The 26,821-nt window shown below is 53.7% G+C and overlaps 1 protein-coding gene across 1 annotated transcript; it reads left to right on the top strand.

The window, feature by feature from the left end:
* Positions 1–12,198: 12,198 nt before the first annotated feature.
* SLC5A5 (solute carrier family 5 member 5) lies at positions 12,199–26,395 on the top strand (the record flags this gene model as incomplete). The annotated part of the gene is made up of 15 exons (XM_084614546.1): positions 12,199–12,570; positions 14,700–14,765; positions 15,193–15,244; positions 15,818–15,885; positions 16,319–16,473; positions 17,044–17,184; positions 19,237–19,366; positions 19,968–20,056; positions 20,566–20,678; positions 20,959–21,029; positions 21,895–21,981; positions 22,296–22,501; positions 23,412–23,515; positions 24,414–24,529; positions 25,055–26,395. 15 exons carry the CDS (start codon positions 12,199–12,201, stop codon positions 25,268–25,270), a joined length of 1,986 nt encoding a protein of 661 aa, XP_084470672.1. The 3' UTR covers positions 25,271–26,395.
* Positions 26,396–26,821: the final 426 nt, after the last annotated feature.

Raw genomic sequence — 26,821 nt, forward strand, 5'->3', positions numbered from 1 at the left:
ATGCATGCCGTGGAAACTGCAGCAGACTTTATATATACACAGAGAATATGAAAAAATACCTCCTCCCACCCCATTGTCCAGCTGGTAATAGCTTATCTAAAGTGATCATCAGGTGGGCCATTTCCAGCACAAATCCAGGTTTTCTCACCCTCCACCCCCCCACACAAATTCACTCTCCTGCTGGTGATAGCCCATCCAAAGTGACAACTCTTTACACAATGTGCATGATAATAAAGTTGGGCCATTTCCTGCACAAATCCAGGTTCTCTCACCCCCCTCCCAAAAACCACACACACAAACTCACTATCCTGCTGGTAATAGCTCATCCAAAGTGACCATTCTCCCTACAGTGTGCATAATTAAGGTGGGCCATTTCCAGCACAAATCCAGGTTTTCTCACATCCCAGGTTTTCCCACCCCCATACACACACAAACTCACTCTCCTGCTGGTAATAGCTCATCCAAACTGACCACTCTCCAAGTTTAAATCCAAGTTAAACCAGAACATCTGGGGGGGGGTAGGAAAAAACAAGAGGAAATAGGCTACCTTGCATAAAGCTCATGCTCAAATAAATTGGTTAGTCTCTAAGGTGCCACAAGTCCTCCTTTTCTTTTTGCGAATACAGACTAACACGGCTGTTACTCTGAAACCAGGTAAGGTGAGCTATTACCAGCAGGAGAGTGGGGGGGGGGAGGGAGAAGGGAGGGGGGACGACCTTTTGTAGTGATAATCAAGGTGGGCCATTTCCAGCAGTTGACAAGAATGTCTGGAAATGGCCCACCTTGATTATCCCTACAAAAGGTTCCCCCCACCGCTCTCCTGCTGGTAATAGCTCACCTTACCTGATCACTCTGGTTACAGTCTGTATGGTAACACCCATTGTTTCATGTTCTTTGTGTATCTAAATCTCCCCACTGTATTTTCCACTGAATGCGTCCGATGAAGTGAACCGTAGCTCATGAAAGCTTATGTTCAGATAAATTGGTCAGTCTCTAAGGTGCCACAAGTCCTCCTTTTCTTTTTGCAGATACAGACTAACACGGCTGCTACTCTGAAACCTTAGGCTAGAAGTAATCCTTTGAAACAGGAGGCGCTTGTTGCAGCCAGGCTCCCACACAGCTCACATTCCAGCATTGTCTCTCTCGTTTACCAGACAACATACCTATGCTGCCCCCTGGGACAGCTAACGTACCCTTACACTGCAAAAAGAGCAAGTGCAAAGTACCAGATGTTGGTATTGGAGCTTCAAAATTTTGCCAGCCACAAAGGAAGCTAGACAAACACAGAGAGGAAATAAGGTGTACGTTTTTAACAGTGAGGGTAACTAACTAATGGAGCAACTCACCCAGGGCTGTGGTGGATTCTCTACCACTGGCCATTTTTAAATCAAGAGTGGATGTTTTCCTAAGGGAGCTGGGATTAATTCAGGGAAATCCTGTGACTTGTGATATGGAGAAGAGCCGACTAGATGATCACAGTGAGCTCTTTGGACTTTGGAGTCTATGAACTCTTAGGAAGTGTGTGTCACCAACTAGGGGGCGTGGGATGCGTACGGCACTGGCTCCAGGCTCGGGTGATGGGGCAGGGGAGTCCCACATCCTGAGGCACAGCTCAGACTCGGGGCTGTGAGCCTGGGGCTGTACCCTAGCAACCCAGAGCATGGACCAGTGACCTGGCTCTGCCTGGACCTGGCTGGCTTAGAAGCCGGGGAGATCCAGCAGCCAGATCCACTCTCAGCAAACAGGTCACATCCTGAGGGGGCCAGGGCCAGGTTGTGGCAAATAGCCTGGGGCACATTCAAATCTTAAGGCTGTTGCCTCAGGAGGGTAAGACTCATTATCCCTGTTCTACGGAGTGGGAAATGGACTTGCCCAAGGTTAGCCAGGGAGTCTGTGCCCAATCCCCCGGCTCTGCCACCTGCATTTGGAGTCAGGCAAAGCAGTAACCAGGAACTCATGCATTTGGCAGACGGAAACCCAGTCTTGAGGGAATGGCTTGGTTGGCACATCTGCAGGGAAACAGACCTGTCCTTCCCCAGCTGCGTGTGCCTGGGAGGAGCTGGCATGATGCCACAGCACATACAGTATCATCAACATCTCCTTGCACAACAAGACACACGTCGAGCTGCTACAGTCTTCATGCCCCACAGCCCCAAGGGAGGGATGGGCAGAGCTGACATTGCATCTGCCCTCCAGGATGAAAGATGCAAAAGTATTTACGGCCTCTGCAGACTTTGCCCCCATGAAGCCATTCCCTGCCGAACCTCGCTGCTGCAATGCATCCACTTCTGGGGTGGCACCAGCTAAGGGAGCTCAGCAGCCCTGGAGAACAGGCAGTGGATAAAGAGCCTGCATCCAGCTGAAGCCACAGGGGAGGTGTAGGGAAGCAGAATGTAACCACACCAGCTGGAATGGGCTTCTGTTACTCGGGGACACTCTTTTCCTGTTTCTCCGATAATTGCAGATTTCTAGGCTCTGTGTTTCCATAGAGTGGGGTAATGCAGCCTTCCCCCATCTCCCAGATTGATATTCCCAGCTGGACTACAGAGCTAATGGGCCTGCATGGAGGGTGGTGTGTTGCCAAAGATGAGGAGCCAGGGCCCATTTGCCTGCAACTGTCTTTCAATAGCTGTTAATATCTTGGCCCTCCAGAGAGTGCGTGTCCCATTGTCTGATGCCTTCTTCAGCCAATGGACACTGGATTCTTAGGCTGGCACCTCCCTGAACATTCAGTTATTATCCACACCAAGCATCCATCCACATACATCCTCTATCTCTATTTTAATCACAATTGTTAACAAAGTGAGATGAATACAACAAAAGGGCAGGGAGTCTCTGGGTGCTGTTTCTGTTGTTACAGAGTATTGCTTTGAGTCTCTCTCTGGGTGAGTAGTTGTTGTTACAAAGAATTGCTTTGAGAGCAGACTCTGTCTAGGATGTACTAACACAATTAGCAGCTTGCAAGTTTCACACAAAGAGGGAGAGAAACAGCACCAAGAACCAAGAGACCTCTTAATTAGTAATACCCTGGAATTTAAACTCTGGGGAATCAAACTCATTTGTGATTTTAATACAGAACTTTTCTAATATGATCCAACATAATCCCCCTTTTGACACTAAGGTTTATAATCTCCAGTGTCACTTTCTATGTAGCCTATTCAAGAGAAAGTACTGTGAGGCAATTTGAGTTTGTGATTCCAATTCATGCCACATACATGATCCTAGTGATGTATCTTTACTACAAGGTTCTGGGGCAACAGGCAAGGTGAGGCACACCCACTTTTGAGGAGTCCATTCGGTACAACCTCTAGTGTCCAATAGCTTCCCTCCCTCCCCAGCCCACTGGCTTGAGGTCCAGGTAGCCAGAAGGATCCCATGTGTAATATGGGGAGTGGGTTAACCTTCAATACCTTTGCCTCCAGGGACTGTTGGTGTGCAATTTTGATAACAATTTCTCCCATTAACAAGGCTGGTTTACAATACTGGAAACGTATTGCATCCATTCATATTGATAAGTGTCAAACAATGATCTCTTTCTTTGTTTTAACAAATGCATCAAACCCTTAATATTTCCCAATATGACCCAGAACATTTTGTGTTCTAAAGTAGCTAGGGCAAGTATCTGCATTTCAGTGCATCCCATAGCCGTGGCTGTGTAGTTTCCTATTTCTAAATTGTTTTTCCTTATACATAAGCCATGTGGTAGTATTAAGCTATTGCCAAAGATTCCCTCGGCCTTTTAGGTTACCCAGGCCAATTTGGACCAAGTCTACATTGGCATATACTTGTTTTTGTTTCAGGCTGTCCTGTGGCTGGCACAGAGAGCTTAATTTATTTTTAATTACCTGCAGGTCTGCAGGTTTTTTTTTTTTTTTTTAAACACACAACAGTGCTAGCAACAAGACAAGACAAGACAACACACAATTTCTGTTGTGACAGTAGATTCCTGGTAGTGGGTTGCTCTTCAGCTGGCATCAGCTTTTCCTGATTTTCTGAAAGACAAAAGAACATGTTTCTACCCCTTTTGGGGTGGCAGATTATTGCTTAAAATATTTCTTTTACAAATACCCTTGCTGATTGCAGGCAAAACAGAGGAATTACCCCCACATTTTCCTGTTTTTTGTTCTATAAGCAGGCCAGGTTTCCATGGCTTCTATTTTTTAAGGGTTATGGGGAAATTATCCCACTGGTTAGTCATTGGTTTCAGAGTAACAGGCGTGTTAGTCTGTATTCGCAAAAAGAAAAGGAGTACTTGTGGCACCTAGAGACTAACCAATTTATTTGAGCATGAGCTTTCGAGAGCTCACGAAAGCTTTTGCTCAAATAAATTGGTTAGTCTCTAAGGTGCCACAAGTACTCCTTTTCTTTCTGGTTAGTTATTAAATCCCTGAGGTGGGGTACCTCAGTTTCCCTTCTTATACAGCAGACCAAGTTTATAAGGTTTTTCCTGCTGTGTTAAGCTTTAAGTTTATTTACAGGTAATGACTGAGAAGCATCATTACCATATGACCTTAAAGGATTTTTCCAAAAATCATACACACTATACATTGCTACAGGGGTCCTTATCATTACATTTCTTAAAATTCTCTTGTGATCCCATGCCTTTTATGTGGACAATTTGTTTGCTGACCAGGTGTGTCCTTTATCTGCAGCTCCTTTTTGCTGCTAGTTCTTTCCTTCCTTTATCATTTAGGTCATTTGCATTTTCACAGACGCTTCCTGCTTTTGGATTTAAAGCCCTCAGCAGCTCAGAGACTCGATCTTAAAAGGGACACAATCAACTTTCACCAGAGTTTTGATCACTTTTTACTTCTGCTTCCAAGACACACAGCAATCTGAAAAAGAAAACCCAACCTATGGTGGCTCCCTTTGGAGCCCGAATAGCATTTTAATTAAGTAGCACAGTATGTTTGCATTTCTTTTGCCCCTTCTACAATATACCCTGCACATGTTCTGGGGCAAATGCACATTCCTTCCATGGTTTAACTTCTAGAACATGATCCAGATCCGTTTTTACATAAGGTGTCACTATTTCTTTTTTTGCTTACAGAGTTTTCATGCACCTTTATCCAAGTGACAGTCTGATTACTTGTGGCACCTTAGAGACTAACCAATTTATTTGAGCATGAGCTTTCGTGAGCTACAGCTCACTTCATCGGATGCATACCGTGGAAACTGCAGCAGACTTTATATACACACAGAGACCATGAAACAATACCTCCTCCCACCCCACTGTCCTGCTGGTAATAGCTTATCTAAAGTGATCATCAAGTTGGGCCATTTCCAGCACAAATCCAGGTTTTCTCACCCTCCGCCCCCCCCCCCCAAACTCACTCTCCTGCTGGTAATAGCCCATCCAAAGTGACCACTCTCTTCACAATGTGTATGATAATCAAGGTGGGCCATTTCCTGCATAAATCCAGGTTCTCTCACTCCCTCACCCCCCTCCAAAAACCACACACACAAACTCACTCTCCTGCTGGTAATAGCTTATCCAAAGTGACCACTCTCCCTACAATGTGCATGGTAATCAAGGTGGGCCATTTCCAACACAAATCCAGGCTTTCTCACCCCCCCACTCCCGGGAACACACACACACACAAACTCACTCTCCTGCTGGCAATAGCTCATCCAAACTGACCACTCTCCAAGTTTAAATCCAAGTTTAACCAGAACGTCTGGGGGGGGGGAGGGGTAGGAGAAAACAAGGGGAAATAGGCTACCTTGCATAATGACTTAGCCACTCCCAGTCTCTATTTAAGCCTAAATTAATAGTATCCAATTTGCAAATGAATTCCAATTCAGCAGTTTCTCGCTGGAGTCTGGATTTGAAGTTTTTTTGTTGTAAGATAGCGACCTTCATGTCTGTGATTGCGTGACCAGAGAGATTGAAGTGTTCTCCGACTGGTTTATGAATGTTATAATTCTTGACATCTGATTTGTGTCCATTTATTCTTTTACGTAGAGACTGTCCCGTTTGACCAATGTACATGGCAGAGGGGCATTGCTGGCACATGATGGCATATATCACATTGGTGGATGTGCAGGTGAACGAGCCTCTGATAGTGTGGCTGATGTTATTAGGCCCTGTGATGGTGTCCCCTGAATAGATATGTGGGCACAGTTGGCAACGGGCTTTGTTGCAAGGATAGGTTCCTGGGTTAGTGGTTCTGTTGTGTGGTATGTGGTTGTTGGTGAGTATTTGCTTCAGGTTGCGGGGCTGTCTGTAGGCAAGGACTGGCCTGTCTCCCAAGATTTGTGAGAGTGTTGGGTCATCCTTCAGGATAGGTTGTAGATCCTTAATAATGCGTTGGAGGGGTTTTAGTTGGGGGTTGAAGGTGACGGCTAGTGGCGTTCTGTTATTTTCTTTGTTAGGCCTGTCCTGTAGTAGGTGACTTCTGGGAACTTTCTCTAACACTTTTCCTTTTTAACATTTTCACAAGGTTTAGCTGCTTAATTCCCTCCAGCCTCTGCAGAGTTAACTTTTTCACTCTCTTTTCTCTTTGTCATTATGCCTGGGGGTGCCGTACATAGGACCTTCTCCCCCTTCACCTGCGTAATGGCTGCTACCTGTTTAGAGGCAAAGCCCAATTTTTGTTTCAGACTCTTAATTACAGGTTTCAGAGTAACAGCCGTGTTAGTCTGTATTCGCAAAAAGAACAGGAGTACTTGTGGCACCTTAGAGACTAACCAATTTATTTGAGCATGAGCTTTCGTGAGCTACAGCTCACTTCATTGGATTTCCACGGTATGCATCCGATGAAGTGAGCTGTAGCTCACGAAAGCTCATGCTCAAATAAATTGGTTAGTCTCTAAGGTGCCACAAGTACTCCTTGACTCTTAATTAGTGATTCAGGACTGTGATTTGCAGGTGCTTGGCCCTGCTTCAAGGTTCATTTCTTTACCATACCTTGGAGCACATGATTCTCTCTTTCAGTTTTCTCAGAGGCTTTAGCTTGGTCTGCCAGGAACCTTTCTCTCTTTTTGCATTCCTGGAGTGCCTCTTTCACTATTTCCAGCTGACTTTGGGTATTTGTACCCAGGACCTTCCAGTTGTCTGCTCCCTTTTCCGTTTGTGCCTTTTCCTCTTTACATGAAGACAAGCGGAGGGAAGAATCCTTACATGCCTCACACTCTCTTCTGGCAGCACTAGGAGGTTTGTATATGAGGATATACGGAGCCAATCTATCCTCTAGCTCCGAAATAGTGCAGACATCAGCTAGGGCTCGTTTAGTCCAAGGACTGTGCCCACGTTTCTGAAGGATTTGTTTAAAAGCGGTAATTTCTTTAACAAAAGGTGAGGTTGGAGTTCCTTCTGACTCCATTCTTCCCTCTGGTACTGGCTTACCCAGTTTTGTTTTAAACATCTTAACACGGATATTTCAATCTCTTTGTCACTCCTGGTATTCCTTAGCAAGTGACACAGACTAGATTCTGAAATCATAGCTTATCAGATTTCCTTGTCACACCTGGCACAGGCCAGGGAGTGACACAGCCTAGATTCTCTGAATCTGCTACTCCTTATTCCAGCAAGTAGCTTAGCCTGGCCCTTAGGCCTTCTTGCTGCCCCAATACCTCAGTGAGCAATAGGACTTAAGTTTAGTAATCGTAGCTTAATCTATGAGTTTTTCCCCTGTTACCTTCTCGGAGGGCAGCAGGTCCCCTGCTACCTTCCCAGAGGCCAGCAGGTCTGGTTAACCTGTTCTTGCCTGCTACCTTCCCAGAGGCCAGCAGGTCTGGTTAAACCTGGTCATTTTTAGTAACCTTAGTTTAAATTATACACTTTTTCTTGCAACCTTCCCAGAGGCCAGCAGGTCTGGTTAAACCTGGTCATTTTTAGTAACCTTAGTTTAAATTATACACTTTTCCCTGCCACCTTCCCGGAGGCCAGCAGGTCTGGTTAAACCTGATCATTTTTAGTAACCTTAGTTTAAATTATACACTTTTCCCTGCTACCTTCCCAGAGGCCAGCAGGTCTGGTTAACTTGTTTTTCCCTGCTACCTTCCCGGAGGCCAGCAGGTCTGGTTAACCTAATAGAAATGCCGAGCTCAACAGAGCTGGCAGTTTGCACACCAATATTTACAATAACTGAGGCTTTTTACCAGTATTCCCCCTCTCGCAATTCTCCACCAAAATGTTATACAAATAAAATAAAAACCAGCAGGATCTTATTAAAGGGGAAAAGGCAAAATGCCACATTTATTGTGAATACAGAAAGAATCATAGTAAGCAATTAGAAAAGGAGTACTTGTGGCAGCTATACCATTCCATTCAATTTCATATTTATTCACACACACACACACGTTCTGCAAGGTTGTTATCATAGTTACCAGCCTTAGAGTTGCTCATCCCAAGCCACTGGCCAGGTGGCCTGGACCTGAGGAGGGAGCAGGGCCTTGTCAGATGCTCATCTGATGCTCCTGGAAGTTGGTTTGCAGAATCAGACCCTAAAGTTCTCACTTTCTAGAGTCCATTTTTATAGGAATTTCTTCCGATGCCAGTCTATGGGAATTGCTTCATCATGCTGTTGCTGAATCAATCAGCAGATGGCACATTCCTGACGGCTCCGTGCTGCCAGATGTTATCTTGTTCTTTGGTTCTCCCATCCTTGATGCTGTTGGGTGGATTCCAGTCTGCCCTCCGGGGGTCCTCTGTTTATTTCCACTTGACGCCTTCTTCAGCCGATGGACACTGGATTCTTAGGCTGGCACCTCCCTGAACATTCAGTTATTATCCACACCAAGCATCCATCCACATACATCCTCTATCTCTATTTTAATCACAATTGTTAACAAAGCGAGATGAATACAACAAAAGGGCAGGGAGTCTCTGGGTGCTGTTTCTGTTGTTACAGAGTATTGCTTTGAGTCTCTCTCTGGGTGAGTAGTTGTTGTTACAAAGAATTGCTTTGAGAGCAGACTCTGTCTTAGAATGTACTAACACAATTAGCAGCTTGCAAGTTTCACACATAGAGGGAGAGAAACAGCACCAAGAACCAAGAGACCTCTTCATTAGTAATACCCTGGAATTTAAACTATGGGGAATCAAACTCATTTGTGATTTTAATAAAGAACTTCTTTAATATGATCCAACATGTCGAGAGTGCTCTGCTCCCTAGGGGCCATGGGATGCAGAGTGTAAGTTAGAGCAGCCCCGGGGCTGCTCTAAGTTACACTGCAGGCTGGGGAGGGCCCTACACACCTTTTAAGGTTAAAGGCACCTTAAACCACCCACTCCACCTCTGTCCCCAGCAGAGGAGCCAAGTAACTAGGTACCTAGTGCGCTGCCTCAGCATTGGCATTTACTGAAATCAAAGGGGCCAGGCAGGAGCGGAAAGGGTTAATCACTGAGCTGCTTACACTTGCTTATCCGAAAGCTGGGCTGGTGTCTTTGCACAGACAAGGCCTTTGGGTTTCTCCTTGCTGCAAGGTTAACCCAGACTTTGTGACCTCCTCAGAGTCCAAACACAGATAACAGCTCTCCAGTGACTTTTAAAATCTCTCTCTCTCTCCCTTTTCACCCAGTTTTGCTGTGAGGCCAGACCTGGATTTGATCAGGAACCCCCTCAGTGAAAACACCTCTAAAAAGGAACAGATGCCTGGTGTCTCAAAGCGAAGGGCCCAACAGAGGCAGTGATGGGACGGTGGGGGGGGGGGGGGGTAGGTGGACTGTCACAGGGGAGGGCCTGGAGGGCTTATAATGAGAGCTGGTTGGGAAATGGGTATTTGTCACAGGAATGTTTGGCTTTTTATGGAATTTTTTTTTTAAAAAGGCCAAAAAAACTGGAGAGAAAAAAAAAGTATAAACATCAAATTTGTGACAAAACCTGAAAAGTTCCAACGAGAGCAGCTGCTTCCCCAGAGAACTTTCATCTCATCAAAACCCCCCAGTTCTCGGTATAAATTAGGATGGGAAATTTTCGCCCAGTCCTGCTTCTTCTGCCTGCACAGTGGTGGCTGCGGAGGGGCCAGCCTGGGAGCCCGCGGTCTTGTGCGAGTTGCACCACTGGCCCTGCAGAAGTGCTTGAGCCACTGCCCTGCCCTAATCCACCAAGGCGCTGCCCGTGAAAACGCACAGGCGAAGTGCAGGGCATCCCCCCGTAGAAACTGCCCTGGCCGGGGCTGGAGTTACTCCTTGGATGGACACTCGCTGTGATGAAGATCTTTGGATTCAAGGGCTGGTCAGTTTCATGCTCTGGCTTTGCATGGAGCTGCACCAGGTTGCTGGGTTTCCTCTCTGCTCCCTCCCCGATGAGTGTGCCTGCCTCTCCTCCACACGCCCCCCCCCCCACATCTGACTGGGATTTACTGTGGGGTGGGGGGAGGGGGGACATTTTGACTCCTGCTCCCTTGGGGTGGAGTTGTGCAGCACGCCCCTGATATCCATGATCGGACAGGGAGCACTCACGGTCACTCAGCGCCTCTCTGCCTGCGCTAAGGCATTGCAAGCAGAGCTTTGGGCCCCGGGCCCGGGCCCTGGCCCTGCAGGATTGGCGGTGCAGGAGCTCCCCTGGGGAGGCAGGCAGCCAATGGGCCTTGGGACATCATCCATCGCTGCTCGCAGCCTGCAGAGGCTGTGTGCGTGTGTCCCTCAGAGCCCGACCGAGTCGTACAGCCGTGTGGAGGGAGTGGGGAGCTCTCTGCTCCCTTATCCAGTGGCAGCATTTTGCAGCCTTGCTCAGAAGAGCTGTAAATCACTGCACCAGTGCAAGGCGGGAGTTACTGGATTCTTTTTTCCACCCACTTATTCGGCTCTTCTCTCCTCTCCCCCATCCTGCCATCCCTTACCAGGAAGCACCTGACACTTACCTCTCAGAACCAGCCCCAATTCCCCTGGTAGGTCCCTTCGCTAATTACATGCTCTCCACCATTGGTGAGAAAGCTGTGACAGCCAGTCATTGCTCATAACCTGCCACCACGCCCTGGGCTGGAAAGTGTCTTTAAAAACTTCCTCCTGACGACTTCCACCTGCTCTCCTAGCCCCAGTGCTGAAAGGGTGTCTGGCGTTGGACACATACTCCTTTGGCCAAGCCTGGATGACCTTGGTCTCCCATCAAATAAATCAACACCCCTCTGAGAAACTCTAAGCAGCCGCCTCCCTTATCGTAAACCTGCTGGCTAAGTGACTTTAGAAAAACGCTCACAGCCCAGAGCTGCCCAGGTAGACTGAGAAGCTGCTTCATCCTAAAGGGGACCTGGATTGCCAAGGAGTCTCCCAGGACATCCCAGCTCCTGCTGGCAGCAAACTATTTTCTCCTGTCCTGCTCTTGTTTTCCTAGCAGTTTAGTGGGGTTTGATTTAGTTATTTATTTATCTGCTTATGAAACTTCCTGTGAAACAAGGCTTTTAGGCATCTTATATCTTTTTTAAACACAAGGGAACATTTTGCCGAGCACAACACTGGTTTGGAACCTATTGCCTTTTGATCTTCTCACCTGTATCAATTTCACTGATCACTCTTTTTTAAAATTTTTTAAGCTGGGTATTTTCTTTCTTGTGCCATCACCTTTTGGCTTTCCAGGCACTAGGGGGGAAGTGCTGAGTGTTGGCATTGTTCTGAATAGACAAAACAGGTTTGGTTTTGTTTTTTGATCAGCCTCAACTGGACTTGCTTTAATTTCTAACGATGTGTTTTAAAATATTGACATTCTGGTCAGTTTCAGTTTGTAAAATATTTTGATTTTTCAGAAAGGATCCAGGCCAGATGGTTTTGTTTGTTTAAAAAATATTTCTTCTCCTCTCCCCCCCCACCCCCCAGCTGATCCTGACACCGTGAACATAGAGACTTTTCTGCAGTGTGGGTCTCTCTGGGTCCTGGATCCAAACTGTGAATTTCAGTTTCTGAAACACTTTGATTTTCATACACAATTTGCTGTTTTTGTTGGTTTAAATAATTATTATTTGTTCCCTTCTACCAAAGTGAACCTTCACTTGGTTAACTGTAGTGTTTTTTTTGTTTACAGCCCTTTGCTGCCTATCTGTGTCTCTATTTCTGTCTGTCTGTGGCCCTATCTAGGCGCTTTCCAAACTGCCCCTGCTTTGCTAGCAAAGCTCTCGGGTGGCTGCGTTGAGCCAGCAAGTTACGGCACAGGGTCCCGTTGCAGGCCTAGCTGTTGATTTGCTTGCGGGGGGGGATCTTGTGGGGCTGGGTCTGTCCGTGTCTGAGGCGGGGGCGTTGCTCGGATAGCAGCTGGCTCGATGTCCCAGGTGGGCAGCATGGAGGTTTTTATGCCGGAGATGCTAACATTCAGCCTCTGGGACTACGGAGTATTTGGTCTGATGCTCCTGGTCTCCACGGGGATTGGGCTTTTCTACGCCCTCTCCAAAGGCGGGCAGAAGACCAGCGACGACTTCTTCACCGGGGGGCGCCAGATGTCGGCCGTGCCTGTGGGGCTCTCGCTCTCTGCTAGCTTCATGTCGGCCATCCAGGTGCTGGGTGTGCCGGCAGAGGCCTACCGCTATGGCATGAAGTTCTTGTGGATGTGCCTGGGGCAGATGCTCAACACCCTGCTGACCACCTACCTCTTCCTGCCCGTCTTCTACCGCCTGGGGCTGACCAGCACCTACGAGGTAAGGGAGCCTGGTGGGAGACAGGCCTGGGCAGACACGTATCTGGCTGCCCAGGTGGCTTCCCTGCGGGTGGGTTTGTTCAGGGTTTGCTCAGTGCTCGTGAATTTGAGGGGCTGCTAGGATTGGCGAAGGGCATTTACGGGGCAGCAGGAGCTGGGCAACCTTCCCCTGCTAGCCCAGCCCTGTGGCTCTGCTAAGCACATTCTCCTAGTTGCTGAGTGGGAAAGGTCAGGAATCCTGCTCTCTGCTGGCCATCCAGAGTCTTATCATTAATAAACACCATGGATAACAGGAGCTGATAGATCCACTGTCCCCAGATCTCAGGACACAGGGGTGGGGGTCAGACGGTGCCCCCTGGGATCACACTATTTCCTCTCTCCTCCTTCAGCCTGAGAGGCAGGCTTGTCTCATGGTAAGACTCAGGACGCCTGGGTTCTATTCCCTGCTCGGGGACGGATATGGTTAGAACAGGGGACTAGGAGTCTGGTGTCTGTCAGCGCCAAATGCCTGGCCCAGGAGAGCAGCTGCCTGGATTCCTGGCCCTGCTATTATCCCTGACAAACTCCAGGGCTCCTCACTGGGCTTCCAGGCAGTGCAGCTGCTGGGTCCCACAAAGGAGCCTCGCTGCCAGGGCCTTGGTGGGGAGAAGGCTGAGGTCAGGTGGTGCATGCTCCCCCAAAGGGCTGGGGAAGGACGCGGGGGCACTGATCGCCTTCCAGAGCTGGGTGGGGGCAGATCACAGCTTCCCCAGAGCCTGGAGGTCTCTGGCTGCCTGTCTCTAGCTCTGTGAGGTCGCTCAGTGCTCTGGGTGCTTTATTCTGTGTCTGGTTCGCACAGGCTGAGCATAACAACCAAAGCTTTCCCACGCCCTGCTCAGGTTCTGTCTGGGAAGCTCAGCCCTTAAAGACTGAGTCCCCAGTATCACAAGTGCCTCACCCGATGCCCTGGCTTGGATTCCTGCTCTTGGCTTGCTGGAGCATGTGCTGGGACCTGTGTTAGCGGCATCTCTGAGTGGTGTAAACAGCGTGTCCCTGGTGGGGAAGCATTAGCGAGCCATGCAATGACGCGCAAGGTGGAGAGCTGGAGTCACCTGTGAGGGGCAGTGGTCTCTGTGGAACCTGAGCTCTGCCAGTTCACACGCTGGCTGGGGACTCGGGAGATCTGGGAGTTCCTGGCTCTGCCCCCAACCCCCTTCCTTTCCTGGTGCCTCAGTTTCCCCTCTGTCCAATGAGGCTGATGTCACATCCCTGACTTGCTGGGGAGTTGTGAGGACAAATGCATTAAGGGCGGGGTGGGGGGAGCAGATGGGCCCCTAGTTCTAGTCCTGGGACTGGAATGCTGCTTCCACGGAACAGCGAAGGAGGCATTTGGGTGCCCAATGACCATGAAAAGGAATGGGATCTGGGAGCCTGAATCCCACTCTTTGCCTTTAGCCAAGTGCCCGGGACCGGCTCAGCTCCGGGATGTTCTCTCCCTGCTTAAGCACATTTATGCTCCGAGGCCCATTCACTGTGTGGTGGTGGAAAGGCGGCTGCTCTCCAGAGCTCCAGGGGTCCCCCTCTCTGTCCCACACACACACTGTCTGGCCGGTGAACCCACGGCACCCTTGGGCCGCTAAGTCCCAGGGGCACTGGATCTGTGTACTGGAGCCCCTGAGAGGCCAGTGCTAATCTCATTGGAGGGGTCAGAACCGTGGTTTGAACTCTGCTCCCTCCGACTTTCTTACCCTCCAAACCTAGCACTGCTGTAAATCCGAGGGGCGGGGGAGCCTGCTCTGCGAGAAGCAAAGGGGTTTGCAATTCTGCACCTGTGCAATGTGTTGTGTGGGGCAGGGGGCTGCACTGACAGGCTGAGACAAACCATCACAAAGGAAGGAAATGGGTTAGATTGAGTCCCCTGAAGAACCAGACTCCTCCAAGACCCTCAGCAGCGGCTGGGGGCTCCTGTCCCAGCAGGCTTGTGCTGGGGGTAGCCGGGCAAGAGGCTGGGGAGCTGCTCAGAGATGGGTTGGTTTGTTGCCTTTGGAGGAGCCCGTGGAGGAGATGAGCAAAGAGGTCAGCAGCCCTCTCCCGCCTCCCCCCCCACACACACACTGAATTTCACACCCTGCTCCCCGTTCTCTCTTGCAGTACCTGGAGATGAGATTCAGCAGGAAGGTTCGTCTATGTGGGACCATCCAGTACATCACTGCCACGGTGCGTGGTCCCGGGGTCCGGCCGGGGCGGAGTGGCATGTCTGGGGGTGGGGGCCGCACAGGCAGAGCGGTCTAAGTACAATGACCTAGTGGGGTCTGAGCAGACGCCTCTCCCGGCCTCAGCTAAAGGATCCGCTCCACAGTGCAGCCTAGTGGGTAGGGCACAGAACTGGGAGCCAGAGCATGGGGGATCTAGCCTCACTCTAACGCCGTGGGGCAGGTCGTGTCCCGCTGGGTACCTCTGTCTGGGGGGTGCCCACGTGAACAGCATGAGGGTCAAGGGTCGGGCAACAGCTGGACCTACTCCAGACCTGGTCCCCGTTATCTGATTCCCCTCCCGCCCTCCCGCCGGGGGCTGAGCTCTCGCTGACGGGCTCGGAGGGTTCTGTGCTGACGATGGGTTGGGATGCTGTTTGTTCCATCTGCAGATGCTGTACACGGGGATAGTCATCTATGCCCCTGCGCTGATCCTCAACCAAGGTACATCCCAGGCCCCCCACGTGATTCCTGGTCTCCGGGTCCTTGGGCCAGTGCCTTTCATCCTGGAGCGACGCCTGGAAAGGGGAACGTGCAAATAAAGGGGCCTGGCTGGTGTTCTTTAGTATTTCTCTTCCCATAGTGCCAAGGCACAGCCCAGCCCCCCATCACACCAGGTGCTGCCCTCTGGGTCCTGCCCCAAGCAGCTTACAATCGAAGCCCTTCCTCTATCCCCTTTGCTGCGGCTACAGAGTCTTTGTCCTGCCAGCCCACGACTCCCGCTGGCCTCACTGACTCCCGTGGAGCTATGGCCGCTGTACACCAGCTGGGGCTCTGGCCCCATTGGCTTAGTGGGGCGATGCTGATTTATGCCAGCTGGGGATCCGTCCCGCTAGCTCTTGTGAGCGCCACCGCTGTCTGATGGGCTGCAAACTTTGGCCCTTAGAGCCGACCCGGGCCCCGAAGTTCAGGGCTGGGGAGAATCGGGAGTTCTGTGCCGGGCCCGGTTCCCTGCGGGCCGCACGGCTGGGTCAGGGAATGTCTCCCCTTAGCTGACTGACTTCTTCTTTGGTTTAGTGACAGGGCTGGATATCTGGGCATCTCTTCTCTCCACTGGAGCCATCTGCACCTTCTACACCACCATAGTGAGTACCAGCCCCTCCCTCTCTGCTGCTGGCACGTGTCCTCCAGCTTTCGACTGGTTCCACTAGAGATCCCAGAAATCAGAGAGACGAGCAGGCGGGTGGGATGGGGCTTGCCTGGGGTATCCTGGTGCTATGCCCAATGCAAAGGGGCTTCCATCCTGTGCCCTGCAGGGCCCTTCCACAATCTGCTGGCAGGTCAAACCAGCGATGACATGAGGGGGAATATTAGCTCGCTGGGCCATGTCCCTACCCGGCTTGGGATGAGCTAACCCTTGGGGCCAGGGCCCCAGCCCGTGTAAATCAGTGTTCCTGCATTGACGTCTACAGATCGGTGCTGATTTGCTCCAGCCCAGGCTCTGGCCCCTAGGGGCTCTGTGATGTCACTTTGGTGCTGGCCGCCCAGGGCACTGACCCTCCTCTTCTCCCTCTACAGGGTGGGATGAAGGCTGTCATCTGGACAGATGTGTTCCAGGTGTTCGTGATGCTGTCTGGGTTCATTGCCATCCTGATCCAGGGGACGCTGCTTGTGGGCAGCCCTGGAGCAGTCCTGGAGATCGCATCCAACCACTCCAGGGTTAACCTGCTCGAGTAGGTGCCTTTCCCAGCATGGACCTTTTCCACCAGAAACCCACTAACTCTGAGCCACAGGACTCCTACCTCCAGGTCCCACTCCCCTCCCAGGGTTCGGACAAGAACCCAGGAGTCCTGTTTCCCATCTCCCTGCTCTAACCGCTAGACCCCACTCCCCTCCCCTCCCAGACCTGGGACCAGCCCCATGCTGGCTACAGAGGTGTCCTTGCTGAGCAGGGCTGCTGTCTGCCCCAGGGTTTTTCCCTGCCAGTTTCCATTTTTAGTGGGGCGATTCTCCGGGCTGGCAGTCTGCGTCCCACACTGGGGCCCTGTGGGATATTCCCACAGCAATGCGGTGTGACCCTTCCCGGCTGTTCATTGTACCATGACAGCACCAAAATGCCAGCCCGTTACACTGGGATGTCCCAGCATGATTGGGGTGGGAGGTAGAACTGCCAAGATGCTTGGGGGCCCCTCCCCCCAACCCCACACACTCACTTATGGGGTTGGGAAAATAGTCTGTGTTGGGAGACTCTCCCCCTGCATGACTAGCTTAGTCTGTGTCTCGCCCTCCCCTTCTGTCTGCAGCTTCGACCCAGACCCCAGGAGCCGCTACACCTTCTGGACCTTCACCTTTGGGGGCACCATGGTGTGGCTCTCCATGTACGGTGTGAACCAGGCCCAGGTCCAGCGCTATGTGGCCTGCAAGACGGAGAATGAGGCAAAACTGTGAGTCCCCACTGCTTCGGAAAGGGAAACTGAGGCAGGGTTTAACTTCCTAGGGAAGTGAGAGCCAGGCTGCTGGGGAACTCAGCATAGAGGGATGCAGGAAGCGGGACCCTGTTTGAGTCACCTCACGGTGGCTGTGGCCAGTGCTGGCGGCTGAAGGGTTATGATCCAGTGTTGCCATGTAAAACTGCACTTATGGAGCAGGCAGGATTAGAACCTTTGATCGTCTGGTCTAACTGCACACGGCTCTATCCCCGACCTGTCTCCTGGCTGGCATGGGAAAGCCCAGAGTGCAGGTGGGACACAGGTGCCCTCGTCCCTCCTGATCCACCACTGTGCAGGGGGACGATCTGTCTGGGGTTTATTGGCTCGTACATGCTACTATCTGCCCCGATACCGGTATCTCTAATATCAACATGGCCGCTGCCACGGAGCCTTATGCCCCTCCTCCTGTGTGAGTCTATAGACACAAGCCATGATCCGTCAGGCACCGATAACCCACCCTGGCCTCCTCCAGTGTTCTGATAATGGCCGGGGGAGACTAGCTGCCCCACCCGGCTGGCCATGCCAGCGCTGGGACCAGCCCGCCCGTACTTATCGGTGGCTGAGGTTGTGCCTGTTCCAAGAACCTCGTCTCGTGCAGGGACATAAAACCAGCAGATTAAAGCTCTTGGCTGCAGTGATATCTTGTGGCAGTGAGTTCCCCAGCCCATTGCAGTAAAGGATAAAATGTGACCATGGGGACTAGCTGGCTTGGGGTGGAGCTTAGTGAGGAGCCACTTGAGTGATGGGGAAAGGAGGCGGGGGAGAGGCCTCAGCCAGGGCTGAGGTTTGCATGGTGGGGGTTGGGGAAGAGGAAACCTTCCCTCCAGTCTTGTCAGGAGTGGGGAATGGTGAGGGATTGTGGAGAGGAAAGTGTCCCAGCTAACCAGCACTCCTGTGGAAGCCAAGAGGGGATTTCCCAGCCGGAGAGTCAGGGGAAGGATCCTTCCTGGATCAAGGCAGTGGTCACAGAGTTAAGTAGGTCAGCACAACAGACAGATGCTGCCAGGGAGCCAAGCTAGGGTGTAGCTCTGCCAGGAAGTGGAGGTGGCTTTTGCTGAGTAATTGTGACCCTGCAGCTCTGGTTTGTTCCATAAACAGGTAGGATGTTCATTCCTCAGGTAGCTTTGTCCCATCCTGGGGTCTCCCAGGGACCCGGGCAGTGGCAGGAAGCCATCGATGAAGCCAGAGCCTGGAAGGCTACAAGTAGTTATCACCGATCTCTGGGGGAAGCGGGCACCAGTGACAGGAGACCGTTGTTCTTTGCAAAGCTAGCCCCAGCCCCTGGATTTCTCGTGGTCCCTGCAGCTGGGCCCTATGTTAGAGGGGATCTCGCTGTGAGCCTCCCCGGGCTGTGGGCCAAGCCCTCTGGGATTACTTTGAGCTCTGCGCACCGTGGGGGCAGCCGAGGGGCTCTGCCTGGTGTGCAGAGGGGAGGGCTCTCCTTGGAGGTCGGGATCCCGCCCTTGAGCTGGGGCACATTTTGGGGAGCGCAAGCGGAGCCCTGCGCTGAGAAGGGCGAGGCTGGATACAGGCCTGACCTGCTGTGCCCAGGGCCTGACCTCCAGAGGTGCTGAGCCCCTAGGGTGCCCACTGGCTTTGGCTGGCCTGGGGGTGCTCTGCCCCTCTGCAGGTCAGGCCTGGGGCGTCTCAAACCAGGCTAGCACCCCAAAGCAACAAGCACTGTCTGGCAGTGTTGGGTCTAGTGCAACTTGTGGGTCAGGGTGAGGAGGGCACCTTGCTGGGGGGCCCTACAGTGGAACCTCTGGGAGTTAGGCACCCACGTCCCATTGAAATGGGGCACCTCCGTCCCAGCCTGAGGGCATGGGTAGCTTGCCCTGCCTCTGCCGTGGGGAAGGGGGATGAATACAGACCACTGGGGCTGCTGAGCCAGCATGAACAGTGGATCTGCCCAAGCCTGGCGGAGGGGAAAGCCGGCTCCTGGCCAGACGTCACTGTGTGGTGTTGGCTCTGTCCCGGTTGTGATCTCTGCCGTCCATGTGTTCTCAGTGCTCTGCTGGTCAATCAAGTGGGCCTCTTCTTCATCGTCTCCAGCGCGGTGGGCTGTGGCATTGTGATGTTTGCGCTCTACAAGGACTGTGATCCCCTCCTGGCTGGATACATCTCTGCCCCCGACCAGGTACCCACGGCCTGGCTGGCCTCTGTCCCTGCTGCAGGGGAGCCCTGCTCTAGTGAACTGAGGGCTACTTGAGCAGCCAGGGGGAACTGCCCTGTTAATGACTGGGTGGAAGAGATCAAGACAAGAGGCCAAACTGAGGGAGCTTGACAGGTCGTCTGGTGAAGCCCCTGTGTGGATCATTAATTCTTTAGAGGGCAGAGCACAGGCCTGGCAAGCAGGACACCTGCATTCTTTCCTTAGTGGTTGGCGCGTAGGACTAGGAATCAGGACACCTGGGTTCTAGTCCTGGCTTGATCCGGGGTGGGTCCCTTCGCCTTTCTGTGCCTCAGTTTTCCTATCTATAAAGGAGGGCTGATGCTTTGCAAAGTGCTCCTGGGATAGGAGGTGCCATGCCCGGCGCTCGATATTCTGCTGTTAACCCACGTCTCTGGGGCATCCCCTTCTCTGCGTCCTGGTCGACGGGTTTAAGCTGCTCTCCGAGGGGGTCCTTTCCCCCACCCCCTACCAGTTCTCCTTAGAAGAGGGGGTTTAGTCTCACTCTGGAATAACCCCTCCTCCCTGCCTCTGGCTCCTCTGTAACATGGCCATCTCCTCCCTGCAGTACATGCCCTACCTGGTCCTGGATATCTTTGAGAAGTACCCGGGCGTGCCCGGTCTCTTCCTGGCCTGCGCGTACAGTGGGACCCTCAGGTGAGGGGCAGAGCCCAGCTTCCCCAGCAACTCATCGCAATAGTGACTGTAGCCCTGGGCTCCATTGGGGGCCCAGCTATCCCACCCCCACCCCGCTCCCCTTTGTTATTCCACGGCTCAGAGCTGGCTCTGGGGTGGAGCTCGTCAGCTCTTTAAACCCCCCCACAGTCATTTGGGACAGGAAGTGAGGACGAAAGTCGCTGTGCCCAGCTGCAGCTAAAGGGGCAGTTCTGGGCACAGACTGGGGTTGCCGGCACTGGGGATGGATAGGACTGTGGGGCAAGTGCCCTTAATCCTGTGGCACAGCGCCCCCTAGTGATGTGCTGAGGCATGTGCACTGACCCAGAGGGGAGCGTGCCCTCCACTCCTCCGTCCACATCAGTCCCTGTTGGTCTCCCATCCAAAACTCCCTCGGGCCCAACCCCACCTAGCCTGGGAGACCGGAGGATGACAATCCCGTTGGCCTGGCATGCATGACTCTCCTCTGCTCCTGCCCCGTCTCTCCTCAGCACGGCATCCACCAGCATCAACGCCATGGCAGCCGTCACCGTGGAAGACCTGGTCAAGCCCAGCATGCCCTCCCTGTCGCCACAGAAACTCACCCTCCTCTCTAAGGGACTCTGTAAGTGTGGGGCTGGAGGGAGCGGGGGGATCCTTGCATTGGCTGCATGGCGATGGGGCAGCGGCAAAGTTCGGCATTTGGCTGCCCGAGCCCTCCACCTGGGGGTGCATTTCACCCTGGCTGCTTAGGGCTCCATGGCTAAAGGGGAGACACATCAAAGTGACCTGCTCCCCAGCCCCAAGCTGCTCCCCGCACCCCCACCATGCCTCAGCCCCCTGCAGGGGGTGGGTCCGGTGCGGCTGCTTCCCTGGCCTGAGGCTGTTTTTTCTCCATCCCGCAGCGTTGATCTACGGCATCTCCTGCATCACGGTGGCTGCCTTGTCTTCCCTGCTGGGAGGCGGTGTGCTGCAGGTAAGCTTCCTCCCACCCCGCCCCCAGATGGTGCCATGCCCCAGGGTGCTGGTTCGATATCCGCAGGCTTTGTCCCTGGGCCCCGGCCAACAGCCACTGCACTGGGTCCCCATTGCTCCGGCTCATTTCACGTGAGTCATGGAAGAGCTGTCGAGGTGGCAATGACGTAGGGGTCTGCCAGCCAAGGGCTCTGTACCCTGTCGCCCACCCCCTGGCCCTATGCTCCTCCACCCCATCTCCTGCAGAGCATCAACCGCTCCATCTGAAGTCAACAGAGCCTCTGAAAATCAAGTTCCAGGCATCTCCCACTGGGATTCCAAGACTAGAAGCTTCCCAAAGTTTGGGAAAACTTTGGGGCTGTGTCGGCACCAGTGATGAATATATTGGTGCCAACGCTCTGGAGTTTGGGATCATGGCTCTCAGGTGCCCCTCAGCGGCAGGATCCCACAGCAGCTGTTGGGCTGCAGCTACGTAGCCTGGGGATGGATCAAGTTGAAACTCAAGTCCCCTCATTCAAGTGCATGAGGTTTTTAAGGCAGGACAGACCCGTGACTCTTGGCCAGACCTTCCTGACAGGAGCTGGTCAAAACCCACCCGTCCTGTCCCGCTTTTCTTAACAGAAAACAGAAATGTCCACAAAACCCAACTTTTATTTTGTGATGTTGGGGGGGACGGACCACTTTTGGTTGTCCATGAAAATTAAATTTTCTCCTGAAAACTCCCCTTTGTTGAAAAATCAATTTTTTCATTTAAAAAAAAAAAAAAGTTGAGATGGGAAAGTCTTGCCTTGCTCTCCTCCCGGGCCCCTGAGTGCCAAACCGCATCCAGATCCTGGCTGACCTCCACCCCATCTCCATCTCTCCAGGGTTCCTTCACCGTCATGGGAGTGATAAGCGGCCCTTTGCTTGGAGCCTTCATCCTTGGGATGTTCATACCCGTTTGCAACACAGTCGTAAGTCCCTGCCATTTTGGGGGGAAGGAGGCTGCTTCAGTGCATCAGAATTGGGGTGCTGGTGCTCGGCTTGGCTCTGGAGCAAAGGGAGTGGGAGATCAGGGGCATCTGTGGGCTGTAGGTGGGGTGTGGGCTGCCAGCTGCCTTGTTCGACTCCAGCTGCCGGTGCCTGTCTCCAGTTGCTCCCGAGAGACCCGGAATATGCTGGCCCTAGAAGCAGGTACCCGGCTGTGTGCGCGGAGATGCCCGAGAGCTGTGGGGGAATGTCTATTGCTCAGGCTCTGGCTGAATCCTTGTTTCTTTTCTGCTTCTAGGGGGTTTTTGCAGGCTTGGGGTCTGGTTTTGTCCTCTCCTTCTGGGTGGCGGTGGGGGGCACCATCTACCCACCCAGTGAGGACACCATGGGAGTGCTGCCTTACTACGGAGACCTGTGCCCGCTCTACAATGCTACCGAGGGGATCAACAGCACCATTGTCCTGGGACCCCTGCCTCCGCGGAACGTCTCTGCACCCTTGGAAAGGTCAGGCCGGGAATGAGGGAACCAATCCAGCAGGGGCTGAATATTCCCAGGGCTGGGAATTGCCTGGATCGGAGGCTGTCCCAAGAAAGAGATGAGGGCCAGCCCACTAGCGTACCTGTGGGTCTGAACTCTCCCAGAGCCTGGAGGTGCGCTGAGCTGAGGGTTGGGTTCAGACCCATTATCCTCTAGGGTTTGAGCTGCGGTGGTGGTGGGTGGTTACTGGGTGGCGCTGCTAGTCTCCCAAGGTCTGTTCCTGCGCTTGTGAGCCGACAGCAGCCGTGTTCTGAAGACCTCCTGGGTGGCTGTTAGTTTCACAATGGAGCTTCTTTGAGGGGAGCTGTTGCAAACAGCAGGGGAACTCGCTCCCTGCCTGAATCTCTCCGACAGGAGTCCGGTTTGGGGACAGTTGCTCCCTGGCCCTGGGCAGTGGTGCATGGGTGGAGAGCTCTGACAGAGGGGCTTGGCTGCATGCCGTCTGTAATGGCTCTGGTCCAGGACTGGGGTAGATCAGGTAAATAAACCAACAAAATATGGGACACTGATTTCTCCTCCTGCAAAGCCCCGACCACATCAGATGGGCAACTCTGTGATTTGGCAGTATTTGTATTCCGCACTGATAGTGTGGTAGGACCTACAGACCTCCGGTTTGTTGGGTTCACAGTGTGAGGCTCAGCCCTGTCCCGAAGACGTTCCCTTCTACGAGCCCAGAGGTCACAGGGGGCTGAGCCAGGCTGGTGGGCTGGGAGGAAGGTAGGGCAAGCAATATAATAGGGGGTGACCAAGTCTCAGCCTTGGTGACTCCCAGGAATAGAACCTTCCTTGACCAGCCTAGATGTACCTAGTCGTGGTTTTCTTTAGCCTATCACGATATCATTCCCTCTGCTTTACTACAATGTCACTTCCTTCGCAGGCCGGCCATTGCCGATGACTTCTACGCCATGTCCTACCTCTACTTTGGGGCTTTGGGGACGCTGTCCACTGTGGTGGTGGGGGTGCTGATAAGTTACCTGACAGGTAATGCCAGCTGCGAGGTGCCAGCCCAGCCAACGGGCAGGGGTGCCAGATGTTGGGCTGGTCCCTGGCATCCCACGGAGCTTGGGACTGGGTGAGGGCAGGAGAGAGGGGGGCAGATTTGGATGATCCAGTGAGAACGTGGCGCTGGTGGAAAGGGCCAGACAAGCCTCCAGGACGCGTGGGGCGCCCCCAGCTCAGGGGCGGTGAAGGAGCAGGCTTCCCCCATGGGCTGTTCCAGCCGTGACCTCTCGTGGTAACCGGATAGTTCAGTGTCTGTGGCCTGTTCAGTCCTTGGCCTCTCTGCAGAGCCTGCCAACAAGTGACAATACCATGGACACATGTCCACGGGGAGCTGGGCTGATACCCCCCTCCCCCAATTAGTGTCCCATAGCCCAGCCAGCATTCGGACAGCAGCAGCTGTCCCCACCGGCAGCCTACGAAGGATAGGATCTGTGTCCCATCACCCCCACGACTGGACCGAGCCCCCACGCACGGAGAGGGTCAAACGAGCTTCTCCTGGAGACTAGCAGAGTGTGGAAGCCCTGGAACAGCGACCTGACCTCAGGCCCCCACCGGGGGAGGGAGGATATTCTTGAGATTAAACTTTGGGAGGGGGAGTCAGGACTCCTGGGTTCCATTCCCAGTTCTGTCATGGACCCGGCATGTGACCTTGGGCAAGTCTGGGGTCTCTGTGCCTCAGTTTCCCCATCCGTGACACGGGGAGAATGCTCTCTGGCCTTGTCGGCAGGCGATTCAGCGTCCGCCAGGGCTGGAGGGCGCCGGAGGTGGGCGAAGACTGACACAGGCATTGCCCTGCCCTGTTCCATGGGGTCTTGTTTAGCCAGAGTTGTCATTAGACAGGGACTTTGCCCATCTGGTTTTCATTGTTTTTTGGTAGGTCCTACCAAGAGGAGCCAGATGCCCCGGGGCGTGCTCTGGTGGGACATTATCAAGGAGACCTCTTCGCTCTCCCCAGAGGGCAGGAAAAACCCCTCTGAGGACAGTCTGACCAAGGTAACAGAGTCAGGGTGGGGCTTGGTGCTCGGGGGAGGGCAGGAGGGTTCTCTGTCCCTGTTCCCTGCCAAGTTTCCGCCAGCCCAGTTTGCAGCCCAGTGGCTGCCTGGGCATCTCTGGGCAAAACCGCACTTCAGTGCAAAGCAGGGAACCAGCGCGGCCTTGGCCAGACACCAGAGCCAGGTGTTTCCAGCAGGGACCCTCCGCCTTTCCCGCAGGGTGTCTGCCCCGGGTGTCCCCAGGGCTCACTTCAGGGAAGGCAGCTTTCGCATGGTCTGCCTGGCTTGGGGGGCTGAGAACGGGGTCGCCTCCCCCCCAGGAGCTGGGCTGAGTGTGTCACTCGTGGCACACGGCATGGCCGGTTCGCTGGCCAGGCTGGCGATGCTGCAGTGGCTGGGCAGCCCGTGCTGGGCAGGAGGCTCGCGCTGGACACGTAATGGAGGTGGGGGGGGGAGGGGAGCGGCATTTTTCAGTGTCCGCCCCCACGTCAGCCCCGCCTCCTCCATCTCCGCTCTCCCCCCACAGGACTCGGGGGTCTCCCCCACTCTGCAGAAGAAGCCGTTCAGCTCCTCCACGTTCCTGCTGGCAGGGCTCACGGGCAGCGAGGAGGCCGACCGGGCGCTGCTGGCGAAGCAGCTGGAGGCGGGCGCCCCCTTGCAGTGCGACTCCGAGGAGTTCCTCTGGCTCGGCCACCCTGTCGACGCCGGCTGCTGCCACCTGCTGCGAGAGACCAGCGTCTAGGGCTGGGCAGCGCCGCTGAGCTGCGGCCCAAAGGGGAGGCTGCGCTGGGTTCAGCCAGCCCCCATCACCCCAGAGCCAGCATGCGGGGAGGGGAACGAATCCAGCCCCCGCCCCAGTGAGGGAGCAATGGACAGAGCAGCCCTGGGCTGGCCAACCCCCTCCACATTCCCCCAGCAAGGACATTCTGGGAGGAGTATTACAGCACCCCCCAGCCTGCACCGTCCCCCTCCAGGGGGTGCCTGTGGCTCTGACTGGCCAGGCAGAGGCTGACACGGCAAAGCGGCTGCACTAAGGTACCTGGCTGCTGCAGGCGCCAGCCAAGCACAGCCCAAGTGGGTTTGGGAAGGCAGTAGCCACACAGAGGACCCAAGCTGCAGCCGGTGCTGAGCCCTGTGGCTGTGACAGAGCAGGGCCTTGTCTAGAGCTGCCCACCCCCTCCTGGCCGCTAACATAGCGACAGATGGAGCCCTGGGATTTAGGCTGGTGATTTATGGGGAAACTGAGGCAGGGAGCAAGCAAGGGGCTTGGCAAGTTGGAGAATGGGCCGTGGAAAGAACCCTGGAGTCCTGTGCTGAGCACCAGAGCAGCGCTCACCACATCTGCTAGGCCAGCCCCCATCCAAATTCTGCCTCTGCCCCCCTGAGCCAGGACCAGCTTCTCTGCCCCCCGGCCCCACTGCGGCAGCAATCGGCAGCTGAAGCCACCCGGCACTAAGTACCACATCAGCTCATTTTAACCGGTGTGGGGCAGGGTTAGGCTGAGCTCTGGGGGACAGATGGGGTCAGGTCAGCTCTGCCCTGGCCTCTCAGGCCAGCCATTAGGCCGCATCCCCAGCTGCGGTAAACAGGCCCTAGCCCCGCTGATGTCCCGATTTCCAGGTGGGGCTGCGGGCCGAGCTCTCTCCTTGGGCAGGCTCAGGCCCGACCTGGGGTTTTCAGGGAGTGTTTGGAGTTAAGTGTCTCGCTCCAGGCACCCTCTGGCAGCATATCGGCATGGCTTCGAGACTCCTGCTTCTTGCATAACTCCTCTGTGTCTGAAGTACTCTATCAACCCACCGCAGACCGTACCTGCTCATGAAATAGCTTATCTGCCCACTGTCTATCTTATCGGGGGCACACAGCGCCTGTTGACTGTAAACACCTTGCTCTAATAAAGATTGAGAAGGAAATAGTTAGTGTGTGTGTGAACAGGGGTGGGGTTGGGGGGGGAATGCTGATTCCACCCAGAGCGGGGCCAAAGGAATCCTTATGGGGAAGGGCTTGTGGCTGCTCCTGAGGGCTGCTCCTAAGTGCTAGGAGATCTCATGGGTCAGGCCCAATAGCCAGCAGGGTCCCTTTGCACCAGGCCCAGACACAGTGGGAGAGACAGCCACTGCTACAAGGCACTTACAAGCGAGAGGAAGGAAGCATCGTTATCCCCAATTTACAGCTAGGGAAACTGAGGCAGATGCAGGGACTCACCCAAGGTCACCCACCAGAGCAAGGAAGTGAACCTAGATCTCCGGAGTCCCGGCTCAGGGCCATAGCTACCAGCTGCCCTGCTTACTCACAG

This window comes from Lepidochelys olivacea (assembly GCF_965140295.1).
Source record: "Lepidochelys olivacea isolate rLepOli2 genome assembly, chromosome: 25".
Classification (NCBI taxonomy): Eukaryota; Metazoa; Chordata; order Testudines; family Cheloniidae; genus Lepidochelys; species Lepidochelys olivacea.